The following is a 24,906-nucleotide window of genomic DNA, read 5'->3' on the forward strand; positions in this document are numbered from 1 at the left end:
GATCCAGAGAATCCAAGGGAGAAATCCCTGGGATCCTCTAGGCTTGTCATGGAAAGTGAGGAGCAAACTCCGTTTCCATCCTTCTCCTGCAGATCCAATGGCAGATGGGCCCACTTTGATTGGTTCCCTTTGATTGGCAGTGTGTGTATGCTTGATTGATTGATACTAGATAGTTGAGCTAATCAAAGCGAATTGATCAAAATGGGACCACCTTTGTAGATAGATCGTTTATTCGGGGATGCATGTTTCTATTTTACGCATTTTCACCTAAAATTTCCTAAAGTAATAAAATTGGCATTAAAGACCGAGATTATCGAGTGAGTGGGGTGCCTAACACCTTCCTCATTCGTAACCAGGCATGGACCCATCACTTTGGGGCGTCGACATGCCTTTATTAGCACATAGTTCAGCTAGGGATCTAGGCCCTTATCCTAGATGGCAACTCTATTCTACATTCCCCATCGGATTTCTGATCCGTGTAGGGAGATCGTCGGTACGATTCGATTTCGGGCCTTTTGACCCCAACTCCAGTGGTACCGCACACTATTATCCAGATTGAGAAAGCAGCGACATCGAGAGCCACACGGAGCTCTCCATATGTGGAGGCTGAGATCCGCCGTCAGCTACGTGTGGGCGGAGCATTTCCCTCGAGGGTCCCACGCCATGCAAAGTCAAGGGCCATGATCACTTGAAAAAATAGTTGGTTGGTTGGTTGAGAGATACCATGGTGAAACAGCTAAAGACATTTGCTGCCAATAGTAAAGTGAGAGGTGATTGGCATGATGAGGCCCTCATCTCACCCCAACCTCTCTATAAATAGAGCTCCCATGTCCATATGCTCATACACACAATGCACATCTATTTGAAACTGATAGCATTGCAGAAGCGGAAGAGACTTTGGAGTCTGAGTTAATCCTTGAGGCTAATGCAGAGGACCAACCAGGATTCAAGATTCAAAACAGGGAAAACAGTGTGAGGCGAAAACCCATGTGGATGACAGATTATGTTCAGGGTTAGTCCATCAAGGATTAGACAATTAGCTGATAAATGTTAGATTGCTGCCATAGAGGTTTTTTTATGTATAAAAGAGTATTATACTCAGTTGTAAGACTTGTATAGGTAGGAAAGTAGTATAATACGTATTTGGTTATGGGGTATGACAGATACGCCAGACCGTTAGGATATGCAATTATAAAAGTCAGTGTAATCAGAAAAAGGGGAAACGAATGAAATATTCCTTTCTTATTCTTCTCTTTCCCTTTTTCTTCTCCCTCCAGCTTCTCCATTTTCTCTGTTTTTTCTGTGAATGAACAGGAAAAGTCCCTGGATAGAACTGAACTCTATCAATTGGTGCTTTCATCGATTCCTCTCCACATATGGCAGACAATACTAGAGCTCAAGCTAAAATTGACTAGCAGCTTAAACTCCATCAACAACAACTCAATGAACTCCGTCTCACACAAACTCAACAACACGAAGAATTAGTCGAGATGATCAAACAATTACAGCTTAAACCAACATCAACATCTTCTGCACCAGCACATAGCGATGTTCAATCTTCGTTTAATGCAGAGGAGGCACTCATACCATCCCATCAGTCTTTCAATCGATTCATAAGAATGGATGTCCCTCACTTTGATGGCACGGATCCAACTGGATGTGCATTCAAGGCGGAGCAGTTCTTCAATTACTATGGTATACCAGACGATCAACGTTTATCGATTACTTCTTTCCATCTAGAGGGTCCTGCTCTCTCTTGGTTTCAGTGGGCTACGGCCAATTGATTGATTAATTCCTGGAAAGGGTTCCTTGATTCAGTCCATCTTCGATTCGGTCCATCGTTGTACGAAGATCACAAAGGTGAGTTGTCTAAACTCCATCAAATTTCTACAGTCGAAGATTACCAAACCCGATTTGAAGCAATGTCTAACAAGGTTACCGGCCTTGCGGAATCATTCCTCGTTAGTTTATTCATTTCTGGCCTTAAACCAGATCTGAAACGGGAGTTGCAAACCCTTCAGCATACATCACTTTTACAGACATTCTCCTTAGCAAGGATTTACGAACAGAAATATGCGGATTTTTGAAAACCTTGGAAATCAACATGGTCTACACCTTTGAGTGGATCGGGCATCTTACCAACACCTTCGGTGCCACCACCAAAAGCTATAGCAGCACCACCATTACAACAGATTCCAATCCGCACTAGGCAGTTAACTAAGGAAGAGATGAAAACAAAAAGAGAGAAAGGGATATGCTATTTCTGTGATGAAAAGTACACTCCTGGTCACAATTGTCAAAAATGATTCTACCATCTCTCAGCCATTAATAATGACCCAGACGTTCTTCTAGATGCTGATATACCAACGGAGCACAATGAAGTTCCACCATAGATATTTGAGGAGAACCCTGCAGAAATTAGTTTTTTTGCATTGATGGGACAACAAAACCCAAATACAATCCGAATCACAGGGGTAAGTCTTCAACAATCTGTTCATGTTCTTATTGATAGTGATTCTACCCATAACTTTGTCAAGGAGCATATTGCCCAAGCCCTGCATTGGCCAATTTCACCTACTGCCCCTTTCAGAGTCCTCATCGGCAATGGTGATTCATTAACCTGCACCAAAATGTGTGTTAATGTCATTCTTTCTCTTCAAAACCATGAGTTTTCCTTTGATCTTTTCATTCTACCCATTAAGGGCGCCGATGTCATCTTGGGTATCCAATGGTTAGCAGAACTGGGTCCTATTATAACAAATCATAGACAGTCTACTATGGAATTCCAGTGGAAAGGCACACTAGTGAAATTAGTAGGCGAGGCAGCATTGAATCCCTCTCCTCTCAAGGCAACTCATCTCAAGAGTTTAACAAAAGCAAACTCCATTGCTTCATGTTTCACCTTGATTCGCCTTCCTAAACACCCTACTATCTCTCAATTTTCAGAGTCACATTCCCATGATTTGTCAGCCAGGTTGCCCATTCCTCTTTCCAAACTTCTACAACAATTTCAAGAGGTATTTCAGCTTCCAAAAGGACTTCCTCCCCACCGTGAATGGGACCATCAAATCGACCTTCTTCCCGGTTCCAAACCAATCAATGTTAAACCATACAGGTACCCACACTTCCAAAAAAATGAAATAGAAAAATTGGTTCAAGAGATGTTAAACACAGGCATTATCATTTCCAGCCATAGTCCATACTCCTCCCCTGTCCTATTAGTCAAAAAAAGGATAACACCTGGAGATTTCGTGTGGATTATAGAGCCCTTAACAACATTACTGTTAAGGACAGGTTTCCAATTCCCACGATAGATGAGCTCATGGATGAACTCCATGGAGCCATGGTGTTCTCCAAATTAGATCTTAGATCTGGGTACCATCAAATTAGACTGAGAACAGAGGATTGTCCAAAAACCGCATTTCGTACCCATGAAGGGCATTATGAATTTTTAGTAATGCCCTTCGGGTTTACCAATGCACCATCCACTTTTCAGAATGCCATGAATAGGATATTCAAGCCCTTTCTTCGCCAATTTGTCATCGTCTTCTTCGATGATATCCTAGTCTATAGTCTATCTATGCAAGATCACCTCAAACATCTCACCTCTGTTTTACAATGCTTATCCACTAACAACCTGCTTGCTAAGATGTCCAAATGTCAATTTTGCCAACTCAAAATTGATTATTTAGGACATATAGTATCAGTAGAAGGAGTTCAACAAGATCCAGAGAAGGTATCAGCAATGCAAACATGGCCAACACCAAGCAACTTGAAACAACTTAGGGGGTTTCTGGGCCTCACTGGATATTACCGCAGGTTTGTTCGGCATTATGCTACGGTGGCATTCCCCCTCACAAATCTCTTGAAGAAGGATTCCTTTCATTGGTCAATTGACGCTCAGAAAAGCATTTGATCAACTGAAACTTGTAATGACTCAGGTCCCTGTTTTAGCCCTACCAGACTTTTCCCAGGAATTTGTATTGGAGATCGATGCTTCCAGTATAGCAATTGGTGCTGTCTTAATGCAACAAAGACATCCTATTGCTTATTTCAGCAAGAAGATGTCCACTCGAATGGCTGTGGCATCAGCTTATGTGAAGGAACTTTTGCAATTATTGAGGCTGTAAAGAAATGGAGGCAATACTTACTTGGGAGAAAATTCACTATCTATACAGACCACCGGAGCCTCAAAAATTTTATGAATCAGATTATTCATACACCAGAGCAACAACAGTATTTGTGTAAACTACTGGGTTATAATTACACAATTGTTCATAAACCTGGAAAATACAATCCGGTGGCTGATGCTCTGTCCAGGGTCGAAGAAATTCCATCGAGTCGCAGTTAGCTTCAAATACATATCTCCAACTAGCTATCTCTCAACCCATCCTTGATATTTCAGCCCAACTTCAGATGGAGAATGCTACTGATTGTGAGTTGATTGCCAAACAGGATCAGATTGAACGAGGAGTCGCTTCCCCTGAGTTCACATTACAAAATGGACTCATCTTTCATAAACAAAGGTTATTTGTCAGCTCCACCTCCCCACTTCGGTACAAAATTATGCATGAATTTCATAGCACTCCACAGTTAGGGCATTGGGGAACTCTTCGCACCTTTTTAAGGATTTCTGCTAGTTTTTTCTGGGAAACTCTCCGCAAGGATGTCAAAGAGTTTGTCAAAAACTGCATCGTTTGTCAACAGATCAAGTACTCCACTAGTCCTCCGACAGGGTTAGTACAACCCTTACCTATCCCACAATCGATTTGGGAGGATGTTGCTATGGACTTCATCACCGGTTTGCCAGCTTCAAATGGATTCACCACCATCCTAGTCGTCATTGACCGATTGTCGAAGTATGCACATCTAGGAGCTTTACCAACAACTTTCAATGCAGTGAAAGTTGCACAGCTCTTTACTAAAATGGTGATAAATTTACATGGACTTCCAAAATCCATAGTATCAGATAGGGACCCCATTTTTCTCAGCAAGTTTTGGACAGCACTATTCAAACTTAGTGGGACGTCACTCAATCACTCTTCAGCCTACCACCCACAATCAGATGGTCAATCAGAAGTCTTGAATCGATGCATCGAACAATACCTCAGGCCCTTCTCACAAGATCACCCAAAGCAATGGCATTCTTATCTCTCTTGGGCAGAATACTCTTACAACACCTCATTCCACACAGCCATTAAGATGACTCCTTTTGAAGCAATTTATGGGCGCAAACCACCATCTATCCCCACATACATTCCAGGATCGTCGACTATTGAAGTTGTTGATACTGAGCTGAGGCAAAGGGGTGAATTGCTAGCCACACTCAAATCTAATCTTCGACAAGCACAATCCAGAATGAAGTGTTTTGCAAACACAAAAAGACTTGACAAGGAAGATGATGTGGGCAGCTGGATTTTACTTCGGTTACAACCATATCGCCAGCAATCAGTCGCCAACAAAACTTCACAAAAGCTTAGCAAAAGATTATACGATCCTTATGAAATTGAAGAAAGGGTGGGAAAGGTGGCTTACAAGCTAAAACTGCCACCAGACAGCAAAATTCACCCAGTTTTCCACATTTCCATATTGAAATCGTTTCATGGTCCTCTTTCCCAATCCGTTTGCTCTCTACCTGATCATCCCCTCATTTCACCTTTGGCAGTGCTGGGCACAAGAACAATTATCAAAAAGGGAAAGATTATTAAATAGGTACTGATTCAATGGACTGGACTCCTTCTTGAGGACACTAGCTGGGAGAATTTACAAGATCTGCAAGCAAATTATCCCCACTTAACCTTAAGGACAAGGTTAGCTCTGATGGGGAAGGCAATGATAGCATTGCAGAAGCGGAAGAGACTTTGGAGTCTGAATTAATCCTTGAGGCTGATGCAGAGGACCAACCTGGATTCAAGATTCAAAACAGGGAAAACAGAGTGAGGCGAAGACCCATGTGGATGACAGATTATGTTCAGGGTTAGTCCATCAAGGATTAGACAATTAGCTGATAAATGTTAGATTGCTGCCATAGAGGTTTTTTTATGTATTAAAGAGTATTATACTAAGTTGTAAGACTAGTATAGGTAGGAGAGTAGTATAATATGTATTTGGCTATGGGGTCTGACAGATACGCCAAACCGTTAGGATATGCAATTATAAAAGTCAGTGTAATCAGAAAAAGGGGAAACGAATGAAATATTCATTTCTTATTCTTCTCTTTCCCTTCTTCTTCTTCCTCCAGCTTCTCCATTTTCTCTGTTTTTTCTGTGAATGAACAAGAAAAGTCCCTGGATAGAACTGAACTCTATCAGAAACAGTTAAATACATTTGTTGCCAATAGTAAAGTGGGAGGTGATAGGCATGATGAGGGCCCTCAATGCGTGTTTGATTGCCCAAGATTTAATCAATATGTCCCCAAGGATCAAGGACACCAACATAGTCCACCTCTGCATATTGCACGGCGGTTGGATTACCATAGAACCTTGATACAAGCTAATAAAAATCACGTAGAGAGGGGTGTTGGCATAAGGCCAAGGAGGGCAAGTCCTAGAATTACTACACTGCATAATGGGCCAAACAATTTGATCGAATCTATTTAATTTTTTAAAAAGGGATTACTAATCCTTAACTTTTTGAGGAATCTTTCATCATTGGTTGTAGATGAGTCACTCTTTCAATCTTTCAATAAGAGCAAGTCCTAAAGATTGAGAAATAGAACCATTTGATTTGATTAGTTCTCAATAGTAATGAGATTGTCCTCTTTGGATGATCCCTTAGTATGCTCTCATTACACTTGCAACATAACAGAAGTTGCCTAGGCCACAAGTAAAGTCGTCAAGGAGGGGGTTGACGTTGTAGCTCAATGGTTGAAGCTTTGTTTCTCAACCTTGAGGTTGCAGGTTCGACCCAGCTTACCTATAAAAAAAAGTCTCCAATGAGTGGCAATCTCAAGGGCTTTGCCCTTCATGGGCATCCTCAAAACTCCAACCATTTAGGGCGTATTTGTTGGCCCGATTGTGAGATAGGAGCTGACAAGGATTGTTGGGGGGGGGGGGGGGGGGGGGGGGGGGCGCTTGAGAAGAAGAAGAGTGATGAGACCATGGAGAGAGCGCGAGGAATCCCTAAAAACATTTAAAAATGTATAAATTGTTTTTTCCCCTGTTCTCCGGGGGCATTTTCATACTCCCCTCACTCCCTGTCAAGTATCTTCCCATCACTCACAAATGAATCCACCAATATCACATGGAAATTTTTTCGTGGATGCCAAACAAGCCCTTAGTGTTTGTACCTTTGATCTCCATTGGACATGACATTTGGCCTATTGTCTGGTGTCGTGGTGGTTCATTAGATCGATAGTCCAAATCACCATAAAGTGTATTACACGCTGGATTCATGAATTTGACGGCACTTCCTCGCTAGATGTACTTTTAATTTATTGCAAACTTTTGAGGTAAAGTACAATTATATGATAATCATCATTAGGATTTCACCTTATGATCCACGTTAGGTCCCACAAAGGGGCATGTGTGTATAATAACTTAATAAGCACAATTGATTTGTGGGGCATGTGTGTATAACAACCACAATTGATTTGGGTGACCATTACATGGGAAATCCCCATGCCAAATGGACATCTAAGATTTAAGGCCTACAAAGATCAATGATGAAGCATCTCTCAATAGGACCTAGTAGATCAATGGGGTAGGATTATCCATTCAAATGAGGATAATGGCAATAAGCCAGACTTGTGTCTACAGGTCGGATCAACGTACCAACGTGGCATACATTAGGCCCAAGGATGATTGTTAGGAAAGAGCTTAAGAATGATAAATTTTTAGCATTTTTCTGGGGATTTGCTAAGCAATTTTGCATAAAGCCAATTCGCGGCTCACTTTTTCACGAGAGAAGCACCACCCAGCAGCAGATTTTGTCTTACTCATTTATCCAAATGAGGTGGCTGTTCTCACTTGAAAAAGTGAGCCATGAAATGGCTTTCTGCCGAATTCCCTAGCAAAGCCCTTTTGTTTTGGATACCACCTCTCTACTTTAAATTTAGGGAAAATTACATTTACACCCCCTCTAGTTTCTGACATATTCACTTCCACCCCTATAGTTTAAAACGTGACAAATACACCCTTGTAGTTTCAATTTGTTTAAGGTAGGGCCCCTCATTTGAAGGTTCGTCCATAGATTGAAGGGTTAGGATGATCCGATGGAGCTGATTTTTTGGGCACACCATATCTATGTCAGGACCCATCAAATGAACGCTTTGGATCATCCAAATAATGTGGGCCCATACCCGAATCCAAACACTACCAAAAAATCATCCAAATAATGTGGGCCCACATTGTTTGGATGATCCAAAGCGTTCATTTGATGGGCCCTGACATAGATAGGGTGTGTCCAAAAAATCAGCTCCATCGGATCATCCTAACCCTTCAATCTATGGACGAACCTTCAACTGAGGGGGCCTACCTTAAACAAATTGAAACTACAAGGGTGTATTTGTCACGTTTTAAACTATACGGGTGGAAGTGGATGTGTCAGAAACTAGAGGGGGGTGTAAATGTAATTTTCCCTTAAATTTAACATGGTGGACAAGTGAGAGGGTCCATTTAAGTAGCAGGGGACCATGAGTACAATCCACAGTAATTGAATGATCATGAGTAGTACCTCTTTACCTTAATAAAAGCGAACTGAACATCTTTACGTGTTTTCCAAGGTAAGAATACCCTATTGATTACTGTAGCAGATTTTCTAACAAAATAATAAGGGAGATGCTAAAAGAAAGTCAGTTTACTGCTCCTTCTTAAAGACATTTGTTGGGCCCTTGTTTACATTATCAGAACAATTGATCCAAATGACAACTCTAACTTCAGCAGAATGTTGTTGAGAACACTTTGATAGGATGATCCTAGGCCCTTGATCCTACAAGCCTCATTTAGGATTCTGCTAAGAAAAAATAACATATTGAATTTGGGAAATGATAATTCGCCCCCTTTTCTTCCCCCGGCCACCCCCTTGTGGTGTAAAAAGAGTAGTCATAAATACACTAGAAGGGGTAGCCGAGGAAAGAAAGGGGGCATATATATCGCTTCCCTTTGGCTCTGTTTCTTTCAAGGTGATGGATGTTAAACAAATCCTGTACCCATGTTTTTTCACACAACAAAGAGTGTAAAATTTGTTTTATTTCCATATTACATCATAAGAAACAAAGCCGTGATTTTTTTTTCTAATCTTAACCGCAGGCATAAGATGTTCATTTGGGATCAGGCCTAGACATTGTGGCTGGCATAACGACATTTTATAAGATAAATTGTCTTGATTTCACATGCATAGAACCCTATTCACGCTTGTAAGAGCCAAAAATTGCCTTTTACCACTGATCGTGAAAGTAACTTCCTGCGTAGCCACTCTCAATTAATTAGGCAGACAATATTGTTGGGGATTGACGGTGATGATCAATTCTAGAGTTGCACTAGAGGACATATGCGCAGTCAAGACGGTTGAACTCATAAAATATTATGAGGCTATTCACATGATATTGCTCCCGTGTGGAATGGGCATCCGAAGGATAAAAAAAATCAACAGTTTAGCTACTATTTGCAAAACCATGCTCTGGGTGCCTGTAAAATTTTGGTCCCATCCCATGTTTGGTTGCCTTTTAGCACTGGAATTTTTTTAATCCCACTCTTGTAGTGATTGCTTGTGTGGTGAATTTTTTTAATCTCACTTTTGTAATGATTGCCTTTTCATCCCATCCCAAAATAATCCAGGAACCAAAATAATCCCATGAATCAAAAATAAGCTTGAGAAGAATGTTTTTCTTCCCAACAGTTCAAGCAACCAAACAAAGTTTTTTTTTTTTCCCACCATAGTCCGGTCAACCAAACATGAGATTTTTATTTTACCGGGATACTTCTAGGACTTTTTTCCCATCAATCTCCTTGGATTTTTTTTTCTCTCACATAAATCCCAGGAACCATAAAAAACCCGATCAAGGTGTTGTCAATTGCATTTGGTCGGACTTCTAGTCCTTCTTTGGATTAACGGATCTGATTGCATAGACAAAGCACAAGTGGCACCCGATTAATAAGATGTTCAGAACTAAATTTGGCCATAATTATAGTTGCACTTGGATTAACAGATCCCATCACATAAATGAGGCAGAACTGGGGCCCAATTGCCCAAAGAATGTCGGAAATGAGCATAAACGTGGCTTTCTTTTTAGCAATTTCCACTAATTACGGCTTTATTTGGATTGCAAGAATTTTCCCAAAAAGTTTGGTAGAGAAATATTTTTCCAGAATTTACTGTATTTTCATTTTTCATTACACATGAAAAATATAGCTCATGTCAGCAGAGTTCAAGTTTTGTTTACAAGGATCTTCAATTACCTGGATTTTATATAGTGTAAACCCTTATAGTCTGTATTTTTCAAAAAAGTACTGTACGGAACGCATCATAGGATGATCAAAACCGTTCATGTGATGAAACACAATATAAATAGGTTGTTCCCCAAACATCATTTTCATAAGATGAACCTACGCCTCGGATCTATAGAGGTTTCCATAATATGCAGTTCCTCTATAGATCAGAGGGCTAGGATCAGCCTATAGAAATGATTTTTGGGGCACAACCTATTTATGTTGCGTTCCATTACATGGACAGTTTGGATCATCCTATAGTGGGTCCGTACAGTACTTTAAAAAAAATACAAGACTATAAGGACTAACACCATATAATTTCTTCAATATACCATGATATCCATCAACATAATCCATAACCAAAAAAATTCCCTAGAAAAATTTTCTGCAAGAAATAATCTTCATGCAATCCAAAAAGATCTAAACGGATCTTAATTAAGGAGATGCCTAGTAATGGCGCACTAGATCGACGGTTCAGATTATCAGATCATCTGATCATCCAACGTGTACACCACTTTCTACACTAGTCCTAACCTCCCCATCCTAAATGTGAACAGGTACTGTCCGGATTTTCCACCTTCCTCTTTATTTAGTCTCCACCTTACGTGTCAACACAATTAAATAAAAGCTTCCTTCTTTCAAATCTCCATTTCTCGGATCCTCCCCTGTGTTGAACTCTCCCTCTCTTCATTTCTTAAGGTACGTTCTCGTCTCTCTTCTATTTTCCTCTCTTTCTCATCTTTCTTAGTTCTCCCTTTCCTCACTCGGAATACACGTGTCTGATTTTTCTTCCTCTTTTCCTCTACTAATTTCTGATGTATTTGTTTCTTTTCTTCAAATGTTTCTCCACATTCTTTTCTTTTGATTGAACCCTAACTGTGTAATTCCATAGCCGTTAATCGTCTTGAAGATGGCAATATAGTATAACCTTATAAGACCATACATTTATACATGTCTGTTTTTTTGTTAATTGTTGAAATTTATTCGCGGCTTCTAGGTTTTTTTCTTCATGAAAGTGGTGATATAGTGTAGATTTATGTGACTATACATTTATACATGTCTGTGTTTCTGTAATTTGTTGAAATTTATTGGGGACTTTTAGGTTTTTTGTTTTCGTTTCATCATACTTGTCAGGAAATTTTTTTTTTTTTTGTACATGAGGAAACTTTCGTCGTGAACATTAATTAGGGATTTGAAATCTGAAAATTCTCTTGGTTTGTTGGGCATGTGCTTGTAATTTGATGCATTTTTTTCTTTTTAAATTTGTAATTGGTAGTAAGATTGTATTTTTTTTTCTTCTTTTCAGCTTGGATTGTGGGTTTTGTTTGTAGAAAAGGTCTTCCATGACCAATTGGTAGTTCTGAGATTTTTTGGTTTGAAAGGCGTTTACATATATCATTAATTTTGGATTTGAACTCTGAAAATTTGCTCGTTTTGTTGGGAATGCGATTGTTATTTGATGCATTTTTTCAAAAATTTCATAATTGGTGGAAAGATTGCATTTTCTTCTTCTTTTCAGCTTGGCATTAGGGTTTATTTGTAGAAAACATCTTTCATGAGCAATTTGTAGTTCTGAGTTTTTGTTGGTTTGAAGGGCATTTGTATATATTACCATTAGAACGTTCTTGATAAGCAAATTGGGTCTGGCAGGGTCGAAAAGACGTCATTACATGATCTGGTGATGATTGGAAGAAAGAACATGGCACGGGTGTCACCTTTCTTTCTGATCCTCCTATCTCTAGGGTTTTTCTTTGCAACCTATAACTTGTTGACGATGATAATTCACAACAAATACAACAGTTCGGGTAAAGGGATTGCTGGTGGTTATGAGGGAATGTCATCCACCTCGTCGTCCTTTGATCCAGTTATTCAAATGCCTGGAGACGTAAAGAAATCGGAAAATACCAAGATGCCTTTTCATGTTGCTCTCACAGCAACTGATGCTCCTTACAGTAAATGGCAGTGTCGTATAATGTATTATTGGTATAAGAAGGTGAAGGATATGCCTGGATCCGAGATGGGTGGATTTACAAGGGTCCTTCATTCAGGAAGTCCCGACAATCTGATGGATGAGATTCCAACTTTCGTGGTTGATCCCCTTCCCGCCGGTCTGGATCGGGTAAGAAGTGTTTGATTTTAAACGTTTATTGCTTGCTCTTGCTATGATTTGTTTATAAAGTAGCCTCTAGTAGTTGTTCTCTTGTCAAGTACATATGTGTTTGAGAAACAAAATGGTACTATCTCGTGTGCATTTTAGCAAAACTACCACTGGTTGAGCTTCTCATCCTTCTCCTCGCACATATCTTTTTCTCGTTGTTTCAAAATTTTGGAGTGTTGAAATTTTGCCGATGATACATTTAGCAAGGGTGTTTTGTTACTACACTATAACAATTACTGCTTTTCTTTTCATGTATCAATACACCCCTAAGAAGGGTAACAAACCCCCACTATTATACATTTGCATCTTTCTTTTGTTGGTAGAATGCAATGGTAAGTGATCTGACCTTTTTTCAATCAAATATATAGAGTGGTTTCTGTTAGCAATTGATTATTATTATCAGGGCCTACTGTTCCTGCGCTCGAGCGCATATAAGTGAGCAGATAAGCTTATCCGTGCTCGAGTGCAAAAACAGGGTGGGCCCACATTTTTTGGGGGATCCAAAGCATTCATTTGATGGGCAGATTTGTGGACAAAGAGTATCTGTCCATTTTCCCCTCGACAAATGGACACCCTAAGATGATCCAATCAAGCTGATTTTTGGTACACACCCTTTATATGATAGGGCCAATGAAATGAATGCTTTGGATCCCCACAACAATGTGGGCCCACCCCTGTTTTCTGCACTCAAGTGCAGATAAGCTATCTGTGCTCGAGTGCAGAAACAGTTTTCCGTTATTATTAGTACTACTACTACTGCTGCTACTACTACTACTACTACCTTTAAATTCACATTTGGTTCAAATGCTGTTCCAGGGTTATATTGTCTTAAATAGGCCATGGGCTTTTGTGCAATGGCTGGAGAAAGCCAAAATTGAGGAGGAGTGAGTTTTTACTTACATAATTGCATACACTAGCTAGCAGTATCTTGTTTTTCCTCTTTCTATATAAATCTGAAACTTTTATCTTCGTGAACACTGCAGCTATATACTGATGGCAGAACCAGATCATATCTTTGTGACTCCTCTGCCCAACTTAGCACGTGGAGAATACCCGGCAGGGTTTCCCTTTTTTTACATTAAGCCTGCTGAACATGAGAAAATTGTAAGAAAGTTCTACCCAGAAGAGAAGGGCCCTATAACAGATATAGATCCCATTGGCAATTCTCCAGTTATCATTAAAAAGGTAGAATTTTGTTTAGCAGATTTAGCTTTGAAAACCAGGTTTGACGTGTCCATAAACACGGATTGATTGTTTATTTTTTCAACGTATTCTTTGGCTCTATGTTCTCACATTAGTGAGAATACTTACCCTATCAAGAGTCTAGTTTTTTTTTTGCTTTTTTTTTTGTTGGCTTTCTGGATGGTGTTACTTGCTGCTTGGTTTATATTGGTTGTAAATGGATTTGCCTTAAACTTATGTTGTTTTTACTGAATTAAATGTTCCAGTCCCAGCTCGAAAAAATTGCTCCGACATGGATGAATGTTTCATTGAGAATGAAAGACGACCCGGAGACTGATAAAGCTTTTGGATGGGTGCTCGAAATGTGAGGCGACATTCTAGTGAACTTTATATCTGCCTTCCTAGCAATTAACTGGAAACTATTAGGCCTAGCTAGTAGGTTTAATGATTAATTTTTTTATGTTTCTTTGTTGAACAAAGGTATGCATATGCTGTTGCATCTGGGCTGCATGGTGTCCAGCATATTCTTCGAAAAGATTTTATGATACAGGTATTAAATGCTATTTGATAGGACTCATCACAATTCTGTGGTCATCTTGATTTCGGTGAATGTAGATATTTCATTTCATGACTAAAAGTTGTGCTTAAAAGTCCTTGAAATGATTGATTGCAGCCCCCCTGGGATTTAGAGGTTGGAAAGAAGTTTATTATTCATTACACATATGGGTGCGACTATTCTTTAAAGGTCATTGCATTTTCCTATCCCTATCTTTACTGGTGTATTTTCCATATAAGATTACATACTGGTTCCACCCTCGTTCATTTAGTGTACATCTATCTATTTTTTTACACCGACACCCTTTTTCTTTTTTATTGTTCATATGTTTTTTGGAATTTCCCAGATGCATTTATTGGGTTTTTATTCCTATATTTTGGGTTGGTGCCTGTTCAGGGTGAACTAACATATGGGAAAATTGGCGAGTGGCGTTTTGATAAAAGATCGTATCTTCGTGGTCCTCCACCAAAAAACCTCCCGTTGCCCCCTTCAGGAGTTCCAGAAAGTGTGGTATGCCGCTAGTTACCTTATTGTTTACTTTAACTTATTGCTTTTTACTAGTTTATAGGGGCTATGCTATGTACATACTATAGATAATGCACACATCTAGACAATCTCGGCACGTCCACTCCTTTATGCTGTGTGATTCATTCCCATACATTATTTCAGTTGCAGCTGTTAAATTACATGTGAGCAGTAGCACCTATAAATTATAAACTTTCCACTTGTTAACACTTGTACAGTATAAGACTAAATACCATTAAAAGTTTATTTTCTTTATGACATGGTTTTACTGCATCCTAATTTTGACTTTGAATTCAATTTACTAGCTTATTGTTTGTCACTGATTACTATGTTTCTGCATTTCGTTGCAATATTCGTGAATCCACTAATCCACAAGAGTCATGGCATTCGAAACCTGTGAAGGAGAGTATGTATACACTCTGGGTTTTCCTCTAAATTCGTACTGCTCTGTGGTAATGGTGTGAAAAGCTAAGACTTTTCTAGAATCATGAGTTGATTGTTTGCATTCTGGCCTCCCATATTTTACCAGCCATTTCTCTTTGTTTGTGCAGCCTCTGGTGGTCAAACCCTCTTTTCAGCATCAAAAAGCCTTTCTTCTCCTCTTCTTTCAACATATTGTGGCTCTTGCATATCACACTATTCTCACATATTTTCATTTTTCATGAACTTTTATCTATTTATACTTTCTTGTTTATACAATGCTACTGCTCTTTTAGTAGTTCCTCAGTTTCACTTCAGCCCATACATTCCTATGTTTCTCATATTTTTCCTGGTGTGTGTCTGCCTTCAATTCTCATACTATTACAGATCAATAAATGTTACTGTATTCTTCGGTACGTCTTTTTGTAATGTCACCTTCGACTTTCCTGACTTCACTTTTTTATAGTAACACTTATTCCAGATCTTCCAGAAAGTGTAGGATGTCGGCATGGTTTAAAATTTCAGCCAAAACAACACGTTTCAGCCAAGACTGAAACGAAGTTCATATGGAATCAGTTTTTTACAAGATTTCGCCAAAATTTCCCCAAAATTTCACCGAAATTTTGGCTTCATGCTTATTACAGGGCTTCCACCGAAATTTACTTAGTTTACATTATTTCCACCAAAATTTCAGAGAATTTCACTGAAATTATAGTTTCCACTGAAATTTTATACCGATTTTTACAAGATTTCGGCCAAAGTTTCCACCCTGTGGTGGCCGAAACCGACATCAAAACAGAAATTTAAAACCTTGGATGTCGGTAATTACCTTCTTGTTACATAGACCATTTGCATCTTACTATTTTATAGATCTGCCTCCAAAGTAAAGATTATGCACTCATTTTAGATGCTTTGGGCATCGCCCGGCATCTTGTCTGTTGTTTCAGATGTAGCTGTCAACTTATTGGTTAAATGAGTGGCCTTTATTATGGAATTTTTTGATTATGTGATTATGTTAGTAAGGTTCCACTATGTGGGTGCTATGGAAGGAAAGGAACGCAAGAGTATTCAAAGGGGTTTCTCGGAACCCGGACTTTCTATTCATTAGGGTTTTAGCCCTCCCGATCTCCTAGGTGAAGATCCTCCCATCTTTCAGATTTGTCTTTGCCTATGACCTATGGGCCGGGTGGAGAGTAGTGTGCGGGTCGGCGGTCTTGATCCAAAAACTGATCCAAGAATGGGTATCCCTGGGGACTTTGTGAAATTTAATTTTGATGGTTCAAGTTTGGGTTACTCGGGCCTGGCCTGCATAGGAGGGGTTCTAAGGAATAGTGGAGGAGAGGTGTTGTGGTCTTCTGCAGGCCGTATTGGTTTTGCCGATGCCAAGAAGGCTGAAGTAAGAGCGGTGGTACATCAAGGGTTGAAGTTATTAGCTAGAGACCGGGTGTAGAATGTTATTATCGAAGAAGACTCTTTGAATGTCATAATGTAGAAAAAACCGAGAAATACCTTCTCAACACGGATCAAACACGATGTGCAACAAAAATGTCAAAAAACGATGTAAAGAAAACAATCACACAAGAGAAACAAGATTTTATGTGGTTCGGCACTGCCTACGTCCACAGGGGGAAGATTTTCACTATTTCGTTTTAGGGTTACAAACTCTCTTCTTCCTAGCCAAGAAACACAAAGAAAACCTAATCCCACAACCCTAACATGTGGCTTTTATATCAACGCCACTACATGGAGAAATTTACTGTACCCTTAAGTGAAAAAACAGAAAATAATTTTTTCCTAACGGGGCACTGCCGGGCTGCCCCTGGCACCCCCAGTGAGCTAACTGCATAGCTCGACCCGCGTGTGCGTTGCGCACATTAGTCCGTCAGGGTCCTGTACAATGCCACAATACAAGACATCTTCACAACACATAAGGTGGCTCAAGAAATCTCTTCAACCACCATGGCGTTTTGACCATCTTTTCGACGAGATGTTTGATTGGATGGCTCGATCCTCTTGGTCTTTTCACCATGTTCGACGCTCTGCTAACCAAGTGGCCAACCATCTTGCTAGGGAAGGAGTTTCCAAGGATGAGCTTGCACTTTTCGATTCACTCCCCCCTTACTCCTCTCTTTTTCTCTTGCTTTTCACGTTAATGTTCCTTGTCATCTGCTTTGTATGTTGACCACCTCGGTCTTATTTTTCAATAAAATTGGGTGTCATTTTCACAAAAAAAAAACATAATAGGAAGTTTGTTATCTTTGTAATATGGCTGTAATTCTTCGTAGTTGTTTTTAATGTCGAGTCTCCTTATGTGATCTAAGTGCCTTGCCATCACTTATTTATTATTAGCTGTATATTTTCTATTTGTTATTATTCTTTACATTTTCAGAGTAAATTCACTTCTCTCTGTGTTTATGGTATCGGGGCGATGTATGAAACAAAGAAACCTCTAAAATTCCAAGTTTCTTGTTTGCAGTATCATGTCAAGGTTTCAAAGGCCCTAACCAAGGTTTTAAATCTCGGTTTTGGTACGAAATTTCGGACGAAATCTTGTAAAAATTTCACCGAAATTTCGGTTTCGGAAATTTCTGAAACGTTTCACCGAAATTTCCGAAATTTCGGGTGAAATTTTGTACTTCACCGAAACGTTTCACTGAAATTTCCGAAATTTTACCGAAATTTTACCGAAACGAAACGTTTCGGCGAAGTTTGGTACTTTTTCGACTCACTGTGAATTTCGTTTCGTTTTCCACCAAAACTGAAATATTTCGGCCGAAACGAAACGTTTCGGCCGAAATTTAAAACCATGGCCCTAACCATAATATAGGTCCATCCAGTAAAAATAAAAATTAAATATTACGCTTATGATGATACCAGAGCGCTAGGAGATACACCAAAATTAATCATTTGCTCTGCTATAAAATTTCCTTCTCTATGAATGTTAGAATATTGATGCACACATCAAAAGCTCTTGGGACAACCCTAATGATAAGGACCATCGTAGGGCTATATTTTAATTTTAAAGTGTGTTTTAGGTGTCTTTTAAGTCCTTTAAGTTATAGTAGGGGTATTAGAGTCTTTTTACATCAAAATCACTTAAGTTCTTTGAGTTATTAGTATATTAAAGAGGTCCCACGTAAGTATTACGGGATTTTTATTAGGAAGCAAGCAAGAGGGTATTTTGGTCTAAAAGTGTTGGTTTTTTCCTTAGGGTTTTAAAACTTTCTAGTTTTCTTCTTCTTTCTTATATATTGTAAGCCTTAGGGCACTTTTAAAAAAAGAATGCTTTATTATGTTATAATGAATGAAAAAAGATTTGAAGTTTTTCCTCTTATGTGGATGTGATGTCTGCTTCTTGCCGAGGTTTGATGCCTTGATCTCCCCTTTGGTGCGATGCTTAGGAACCCGTTGGTGGGATGCCTTGGGTTTTGGTTGGTGAGATTCCAACCTTGTTATTTATCTCTTTCATGTTTCTTTTTTCTAGGTTTTTCCATAATTCACCTTCCCGGGAATCCGAAGACGTCTATTGCGTTTTTTTTTTTTCACTCATCTTCTACCCAAAATCCCTAAACTACCAATAAAAAAAATTCTCCAACCTTAGAAACACCATTCAAACCTATTCATGCCTTGTGCCCTTTTTCGTTTTTCCCTAAAACTAATTTTAGACCTCCCAACACCCTTCGACAACCTCCCAACATATGTCTGCACGCCCGTTCAAATCTATCATAAACCTTGTGGGAATTTTTCCCAATTCTAATCACCTATTTTAGGATCCAAGCCCTAAACTTTTACTCATCCCTTTCACCCATATTCCCTACCCCCATAGTCTGCACGATCTTGGTATACTTCGACGACTACCCAGCTAGTGTCTTTTCAACTCTAAACCCATCCTAAACCCCGTAGAAATATTTTTCCAATCTCATAATATATTTTAGGAACCCAAACCCTAATTTTCACGCATCTTTTTCACCCCTAGTGTCCCTTCTATAGACCCATCCTGCATCAGATTTGGTATCAGAGAGAAATATTATTTCAACATTTGATTGTCCTGCCTCACCTCTTCTCTTTGGCAACGATATTCATTTGCTGCAACCCTCAAAGTTCCAACATCCACGAGAATGCTTACCCTATTTGTCCATAGGGATATCCGAGAAATTCTTGCAAACTCAAAGCAATCATTGATTAACAAACTCAGTGAGATTCCTTTGAAACAGCTTGTCTTTAAGACTCGTCTTGAAACTTCAATTATTATTGAATTTTTTTCTTCCAAGTTAACCATAATACTTAAGGGAAAAGGATTTTCTAGTGGCATTTCTTCTCATATTTTACACAGGCCTACACCACCATTCCCAGAAAGGATCAATTGAATTGGTCCTTCGGGATTAGCTTGGATCCTAAATTGATGAATAGGGAATTGAGGGTTCGGAACCCATTACGGAAGAGAAAAAAGATTACACTTAGAAGATGCTCAATCTATTGATCTCATAGACCACTTCATCCTTGTGTTATAGAGGAGAAATAGATTCCTCACGATGGCAAGCTAAAAACGAGCAAAAATACCCGAATCTCTCGAGGATAACCCCTATGTCAACTTTCGGGAGTAGACCACACTGGCTCGATATTTGAGACAATGATCAGATTTAAAAGTAGCGTCTCTCCACCACTTTTTAATCTTGAATCAAATGTTAGCTTGGTCACCAACATGAAATCTCATACCTCTTTTGACATTCTTAATCTTGTGTCTCCAAAGCTTACTAGGATTAGACAAAAGTGATGCACCCTCAAAACCTCCAAACATGGTCTTGCAGATGGTATCAGCTACTAAACAGAATATCAAGAGGGGGTAAGAATATATTTCTAGAATCCAAGATGATGTCAGCTAATGCAGATTTCTATTGTTGGCACATTTTGCTTTAATGGGATCCTTATCTTGCATTTTCGCTTAAATGAAAAACATATATTGCATATTTGCATGTGCTGGCAGATTTATTGGGATTTTAGAACATTTATTGTAACAATAGCCCATCAAATTTGCTGGAATTGTGTAAGAATTGAGGAGTTGGCAAATTTGCTGAGATTGGATCATGGTAGAGTTATCTTCTTTGGGTAAAATAAAGATTCACTTACTAAGAAATGTGGTGGTGACAATGGGGCTATTTTTTTCTTACAGTTTTGAGAATTCTAAGGTTGAAACTAGTACAAACAGGTAGATGGTGTAGTAAGAATGTAGATACAGCATGCAAGTATTTCCGTTTTTGTGAAATTATTCTTCATACCATTCTTTTCTTATTTCGACATTTAGTAAATTTATTATTACTTCATTGCATCACGTTTGATTTCTTTTCATATTTTCTTTATTGGGTTGGAGGCTGCATCATATTTAGTATCAAAGAAAATTCCTAGTGCCTGTATTGATTAATGTTTAAAATCTTGGATTCAGACGTGAACTATGCCAATGTAAAACCATGTCTGCTTGGACAAGTTAGCGATTGGCGCAGTCAAAATTTCATTGACTCGGGCGAGTAAAAGGAGTTGCGATTAACTCGATAGGGCCAAACACATTTGGACGAGAACTCGACCAAAGTAAATCCTAGTAAAAAAACCCGGGTGAATTGATAATTGACTTATGAAGTGTAACAACCCGGATTTTCGGATAAACTCGAATCGCTACCAAAGACAGAAACTTAAATGTAACTCATGAAAAATGCGGAATAATTTTTTTTTCTTGATATATAACATACAACTCAAGTACTATTGATTTAAATCAAACTTAGAGTTCAGCAAAAGTAAACTGGCATCAGTAATATAAATGAAAAAGAATAGACACTCAAATGACTCGGCATGTTCTTCCTACGCTCCCCATTTATTCTCGATGTCGTCCATTATAGCAAAACCTGTGCGGAATTTTTTGTGTTAGATCAAAGAACTATGTAGATTCATCTGGTATCCTAAACTAATACGAGTAAACAATTCTTGAATTGCCTGATACACGTGGTGAGTGGGTCGTTGCGTGTATCCGTAGGGACTAGTCCCACTCTTGAAGGGGGTGGGGACATCCTACGTCATCAAAAAAAATAAATTGTATAACTTAAATTCATTACTGAACATGCATCAACAATAGTTCTCTAAAAAGCATGAAATATTAATAGAGGGATATGTAACAGTTTCCAACAATAAGAATCAAAACTACTCTAATAGAGCATATAATAAATAACATCAAGAGGTCTAAATATAATATGAATGCTGCAATATGAGACGACTCCCCAAGGTAATCGAGCTCCTCATAGTTTGTTACCTTGCCCTCCAATACGTTCCACTACCCTCGTCTACAGGTAATGGGCATGGGGGATTTTTTACGATGCGCCTACTGGCTGCTCCGCCTTTTGACATCATGGTCTAAGAGGATGCATTTACTGCCAAGGGGGTGCACTAAAACCCAAGGCTGGCTTGGAATTTAATTATTCCTGGACGACTCCTCCGCCCAAACCACCACGATCCTCATGCTCATGCATTTATTAGTCTTACCAGTGTATTGGTATAAAATCCCAATTTTTCCAACCATTGTTTTTCCCATGTCAGTTTAAGCAATTTTCTTGCTTCCATATTTCATTCCAACATAATAACATGATATCCATACGTCACAAGCTACTGACATAGCAGGAATATGAGAATAAACTTGCGAAACAAATTGACTGTAAATCAATGATTTCTACTTAATCACTATCATAAACAAATCTCATGTTTGTTAAAGAATTTTCATCATACACATTCAAGTCAACCATTGTTTAAGGTATAAGATTAGGGTACCGTCACCTACCTTGAATTCAAATCTGACTTTGTGAAAGAGTCTGCAAATTTCTAAGTGAGAAGAGAATGTGACCAACCTGAAATACAAGGTATCATGTAGATTAATTTTCCAAGTTTCCTTAATTCCCCTCTAGGCTAAATTTTAAAAATGCTTTTATGCTTTTGTTTCACTTTTACGTTAGTTATCCGTTTATCTTATCCAAACCATCCAGTTCCAATTAAGTTTTAAATCAAGTACTAGTGTTCGAGATTTTGGGGTTCATATGTCTATTAAAAAACCACTAGTTAAAGTAGGATTCAAAATCCAGTCAAATACACGATTTCCATGATTTCAAACCAGTAGACGACTATTAGATTTTAGATTGCACAAACACATCAATATTTACACCAAAGTTCACCGATTTTTACCCTATAGGCACAACTGTTTAAATTTTTGTACTTTACACACACATGTACTAAATTCATAATTTTTTATGCAATGATACCTTTTTTTGTTGTAAATTTATAATATGCGAAAATCATATCTTTTTAACATATCTACTTCACTGTAAATTTTCCAATTTAGCGTATATGCGAAAATTACCGTATTTAATCTATTTGTCAAATCTTTTATATTTTTTTTAGATTTATTAAATATCTGAAAATTCAGTTTAATATATATTATTTACTATTTTATTTTCTGGATTTATTAAATATCCGGAAATACAATTTTTAATATATATTATTTAACTGTTTTATTTTTTTGATTATTTAAATCTGAAAATACAGTTTAATAAATATATTGATTTGATTATTTAAATCCAAAAATACAGTTTTAATAAATATATATTAACTGTTTTTATTTTTTGGATTATATAAATCTGAAAATTTAGTTTTAATAAATAATTTTCAACTGTTGGGTTGCCGTTATTCATGATCTCTACTACCTATATATATAACTGTGAAAGATCAAAATTTATATAGTTTGATCTATGTGCATAAATTTATTATCGAAAAAAATCAAGATTTAGATATTATATTCATAGGCTTAAAATTATAAATTTACACTCTTTCAATCATTCACAATTTATCCTAAATATTACACCCTAAATAAAATTACCAATTTATCTTAAATTTTCAGATCTACTTATTTATTTATACACATGCAAATACATAAATTTCTATTTCCAGATTTTTATATAAATACATCTCAGATACGTATTTATATACTTCAATCACATGGAACATATGCATAGGTACGTATATGTGACAAATCAAAAATTGATTTTGGTGTACACATACATATGTATTTGTCCCAAAATCTTTATTTACATGATTATTTATTCAAAAGTAAAAGTTATAGGACACTTACTTGGATAAGACTTTCGAACAACGGAACCTTTCCCTTCTACTTCTTCTTCTCTCTCTCTCTCTCTCTCTATTTACGTGAGTCTCTTTGTCTCCTTTTTTTTTCTGAGTAAGCTTTGGGCTAGAGAGAGAGGCCACGATATTATTATTTTTTTGCTTTGGTACTTTTCCTAAAATCTCACAATATGATCTAAGAGTTTTGATTGGTTGCCTAATATGTAAAAATTCCTTTAATCTTATCACAATAGGTTAACTATTTTAAGGGAAGATTGAAACTCAAGAAATATGGGATGGTCCCACATGTTTATACTCACAACTCCAACATTGGGAGTAGTGTGCACGGTTTCTCCCCTTGTGGAGATATGAAATCCCTAAAATTCCTCCCTAGTTCCTTCTTTAGCTCATTCTTTCCTTATTTTAATAGGGTTTATCTATTTCTACTGTGTTTTTTATTATTATTAAAAGAATCCTTCTTTAATTTCAATTCTAAATAAATTGGGTTTAAATTAGACAAGTAGGCCCACTTACTATTTATAGTAAAGACGTACTTACTATTTATAGTAAGTACGAACTTACTATTTATAGTAAGTGTAAATCTGATGGTCATAAAGGCCCAAATTTTAATTAGACTTGTTCGGCCATCATTCAAGAGAAACTTACGAACAATATTTACAAAGAAAAAAAAAAGAATTTATCATAGTAAAGACCCTAGTGGGGTCAGTCTTTACATGAAGTTCTTAAACAACGGTGTGATAATCATGGCTATGAGGAATCATGCACGTAGTGGGTGCTAACAAAGTGGTGTGTTGTGGAACAACATTGCATACACTACATGTGATGAAGCAAATAGAAGCCATGTATTCTTGTATTCATGGGATGGCTTGAGACATGTATGTCTTGATGCAAGAAAGAAGCAAATTTCAACTGATTGAAAATAATAATCCTTGAAGCGGTCCATTAATCAACGAAAAAATCAACTTAGCGAACGTCCAACTCCTACTCAACTGGAAGTTGATACCGGTGCTCGAGCTGTGAGATGCCAATCAAATTTTCATTTTGTGTGAATCAAGGTCTCAGGTTTCGATTTCGGTATGCATTTCGATCGTGATGGAAATGTAACCATTTCTGTTTCGGATGGGAATTTTGGTGGAAATCCTATAAAATCATGGAAATGTATGGAAAACACGTGCAAATGATGGACAATTAAGATAAAATTCAGGGAGTTCTAGAATTAGCACAAATACACACTAAAAAATCATCACGTAAGCAGAAACACACACAGTGGTTTAAGAAAGTTGAACACCTAGTGATGCGGACATCAACAATGGGCGTGGATTCAAGGTTTACAAGCGTAGACGTGGACTGGACTGATGGTAGGGACTCTAGCATGGGTCACAGACATTGTCGTCTTTTTTTTATTATTTACTTTTTATTTTCGTCATTTTATTTGTAGCCTACTTTTTAGGCATCAAATCTCATCCGTT

General features: G+C 38.0%; 1 protein-coding gene across 1 annotated transcript in view; it reads left to right on the forward strand.

Moving 5' to 3' along the window:
- The first annotated feature begins 10,988 nt into the window (after positions 1–10,988).
- LOC143853102 (Hyp O-arabinosyltransferase-like protein) overlaps positions 10,989–24,906 on the forward strand; it is a 37,520-nt gene continuing 23,602 nt past the window's right edge. The window contains exons 1-8 of the mRNA XM_077362827.1: positions 10,989–11,126; positions 12,078–12,546; positions 13,402–13,469; positions 13,569–13,770; positions 14,034–14,131; positions 14,248–14,317; positions 14,441–14,512; positions 14,720–14,833. Of these exons, the coding sequence (XP_077218942.1) occupies positions 12,109–12,546; positions 13,402–13,469; positions 13,569–13,770; positions 14,034–14,131; positions 14,248–14,317; positions 14,441–14,512; positions 14,720–14,833 (1,062 nt within the window). The 5' untranslated portion in view covers positions 10,989–11,126; positions 12,078–12,108. The remainder of the gene's footprint in view (positions 11,127–12,077; positions 12,547–13,401; positions 13,470–13,568; positions 13,771–14,033; positions 14,132–14,247; positions 14,318–14,440; positions 14,513–14,719; positions 14,834–24,906) is intronic.

The sequence above is a fragment of the Tasmannia lanceolata genome, unplaced genomic scaffold, assembly GCF_043159265.1.
Source record: "Tasmannia lanceolata isolate RefF3 unplaced genomic scaffold, GAP_Taslan_0.1 ptg000019l, whole genome shotgun sequence".
NCBI lineage: Eukaryota > Viridiplantae > Streptophyta > Magnoliopsida > Canellales > Winteraceae > Tasmannia > Tasmannia lanceolata.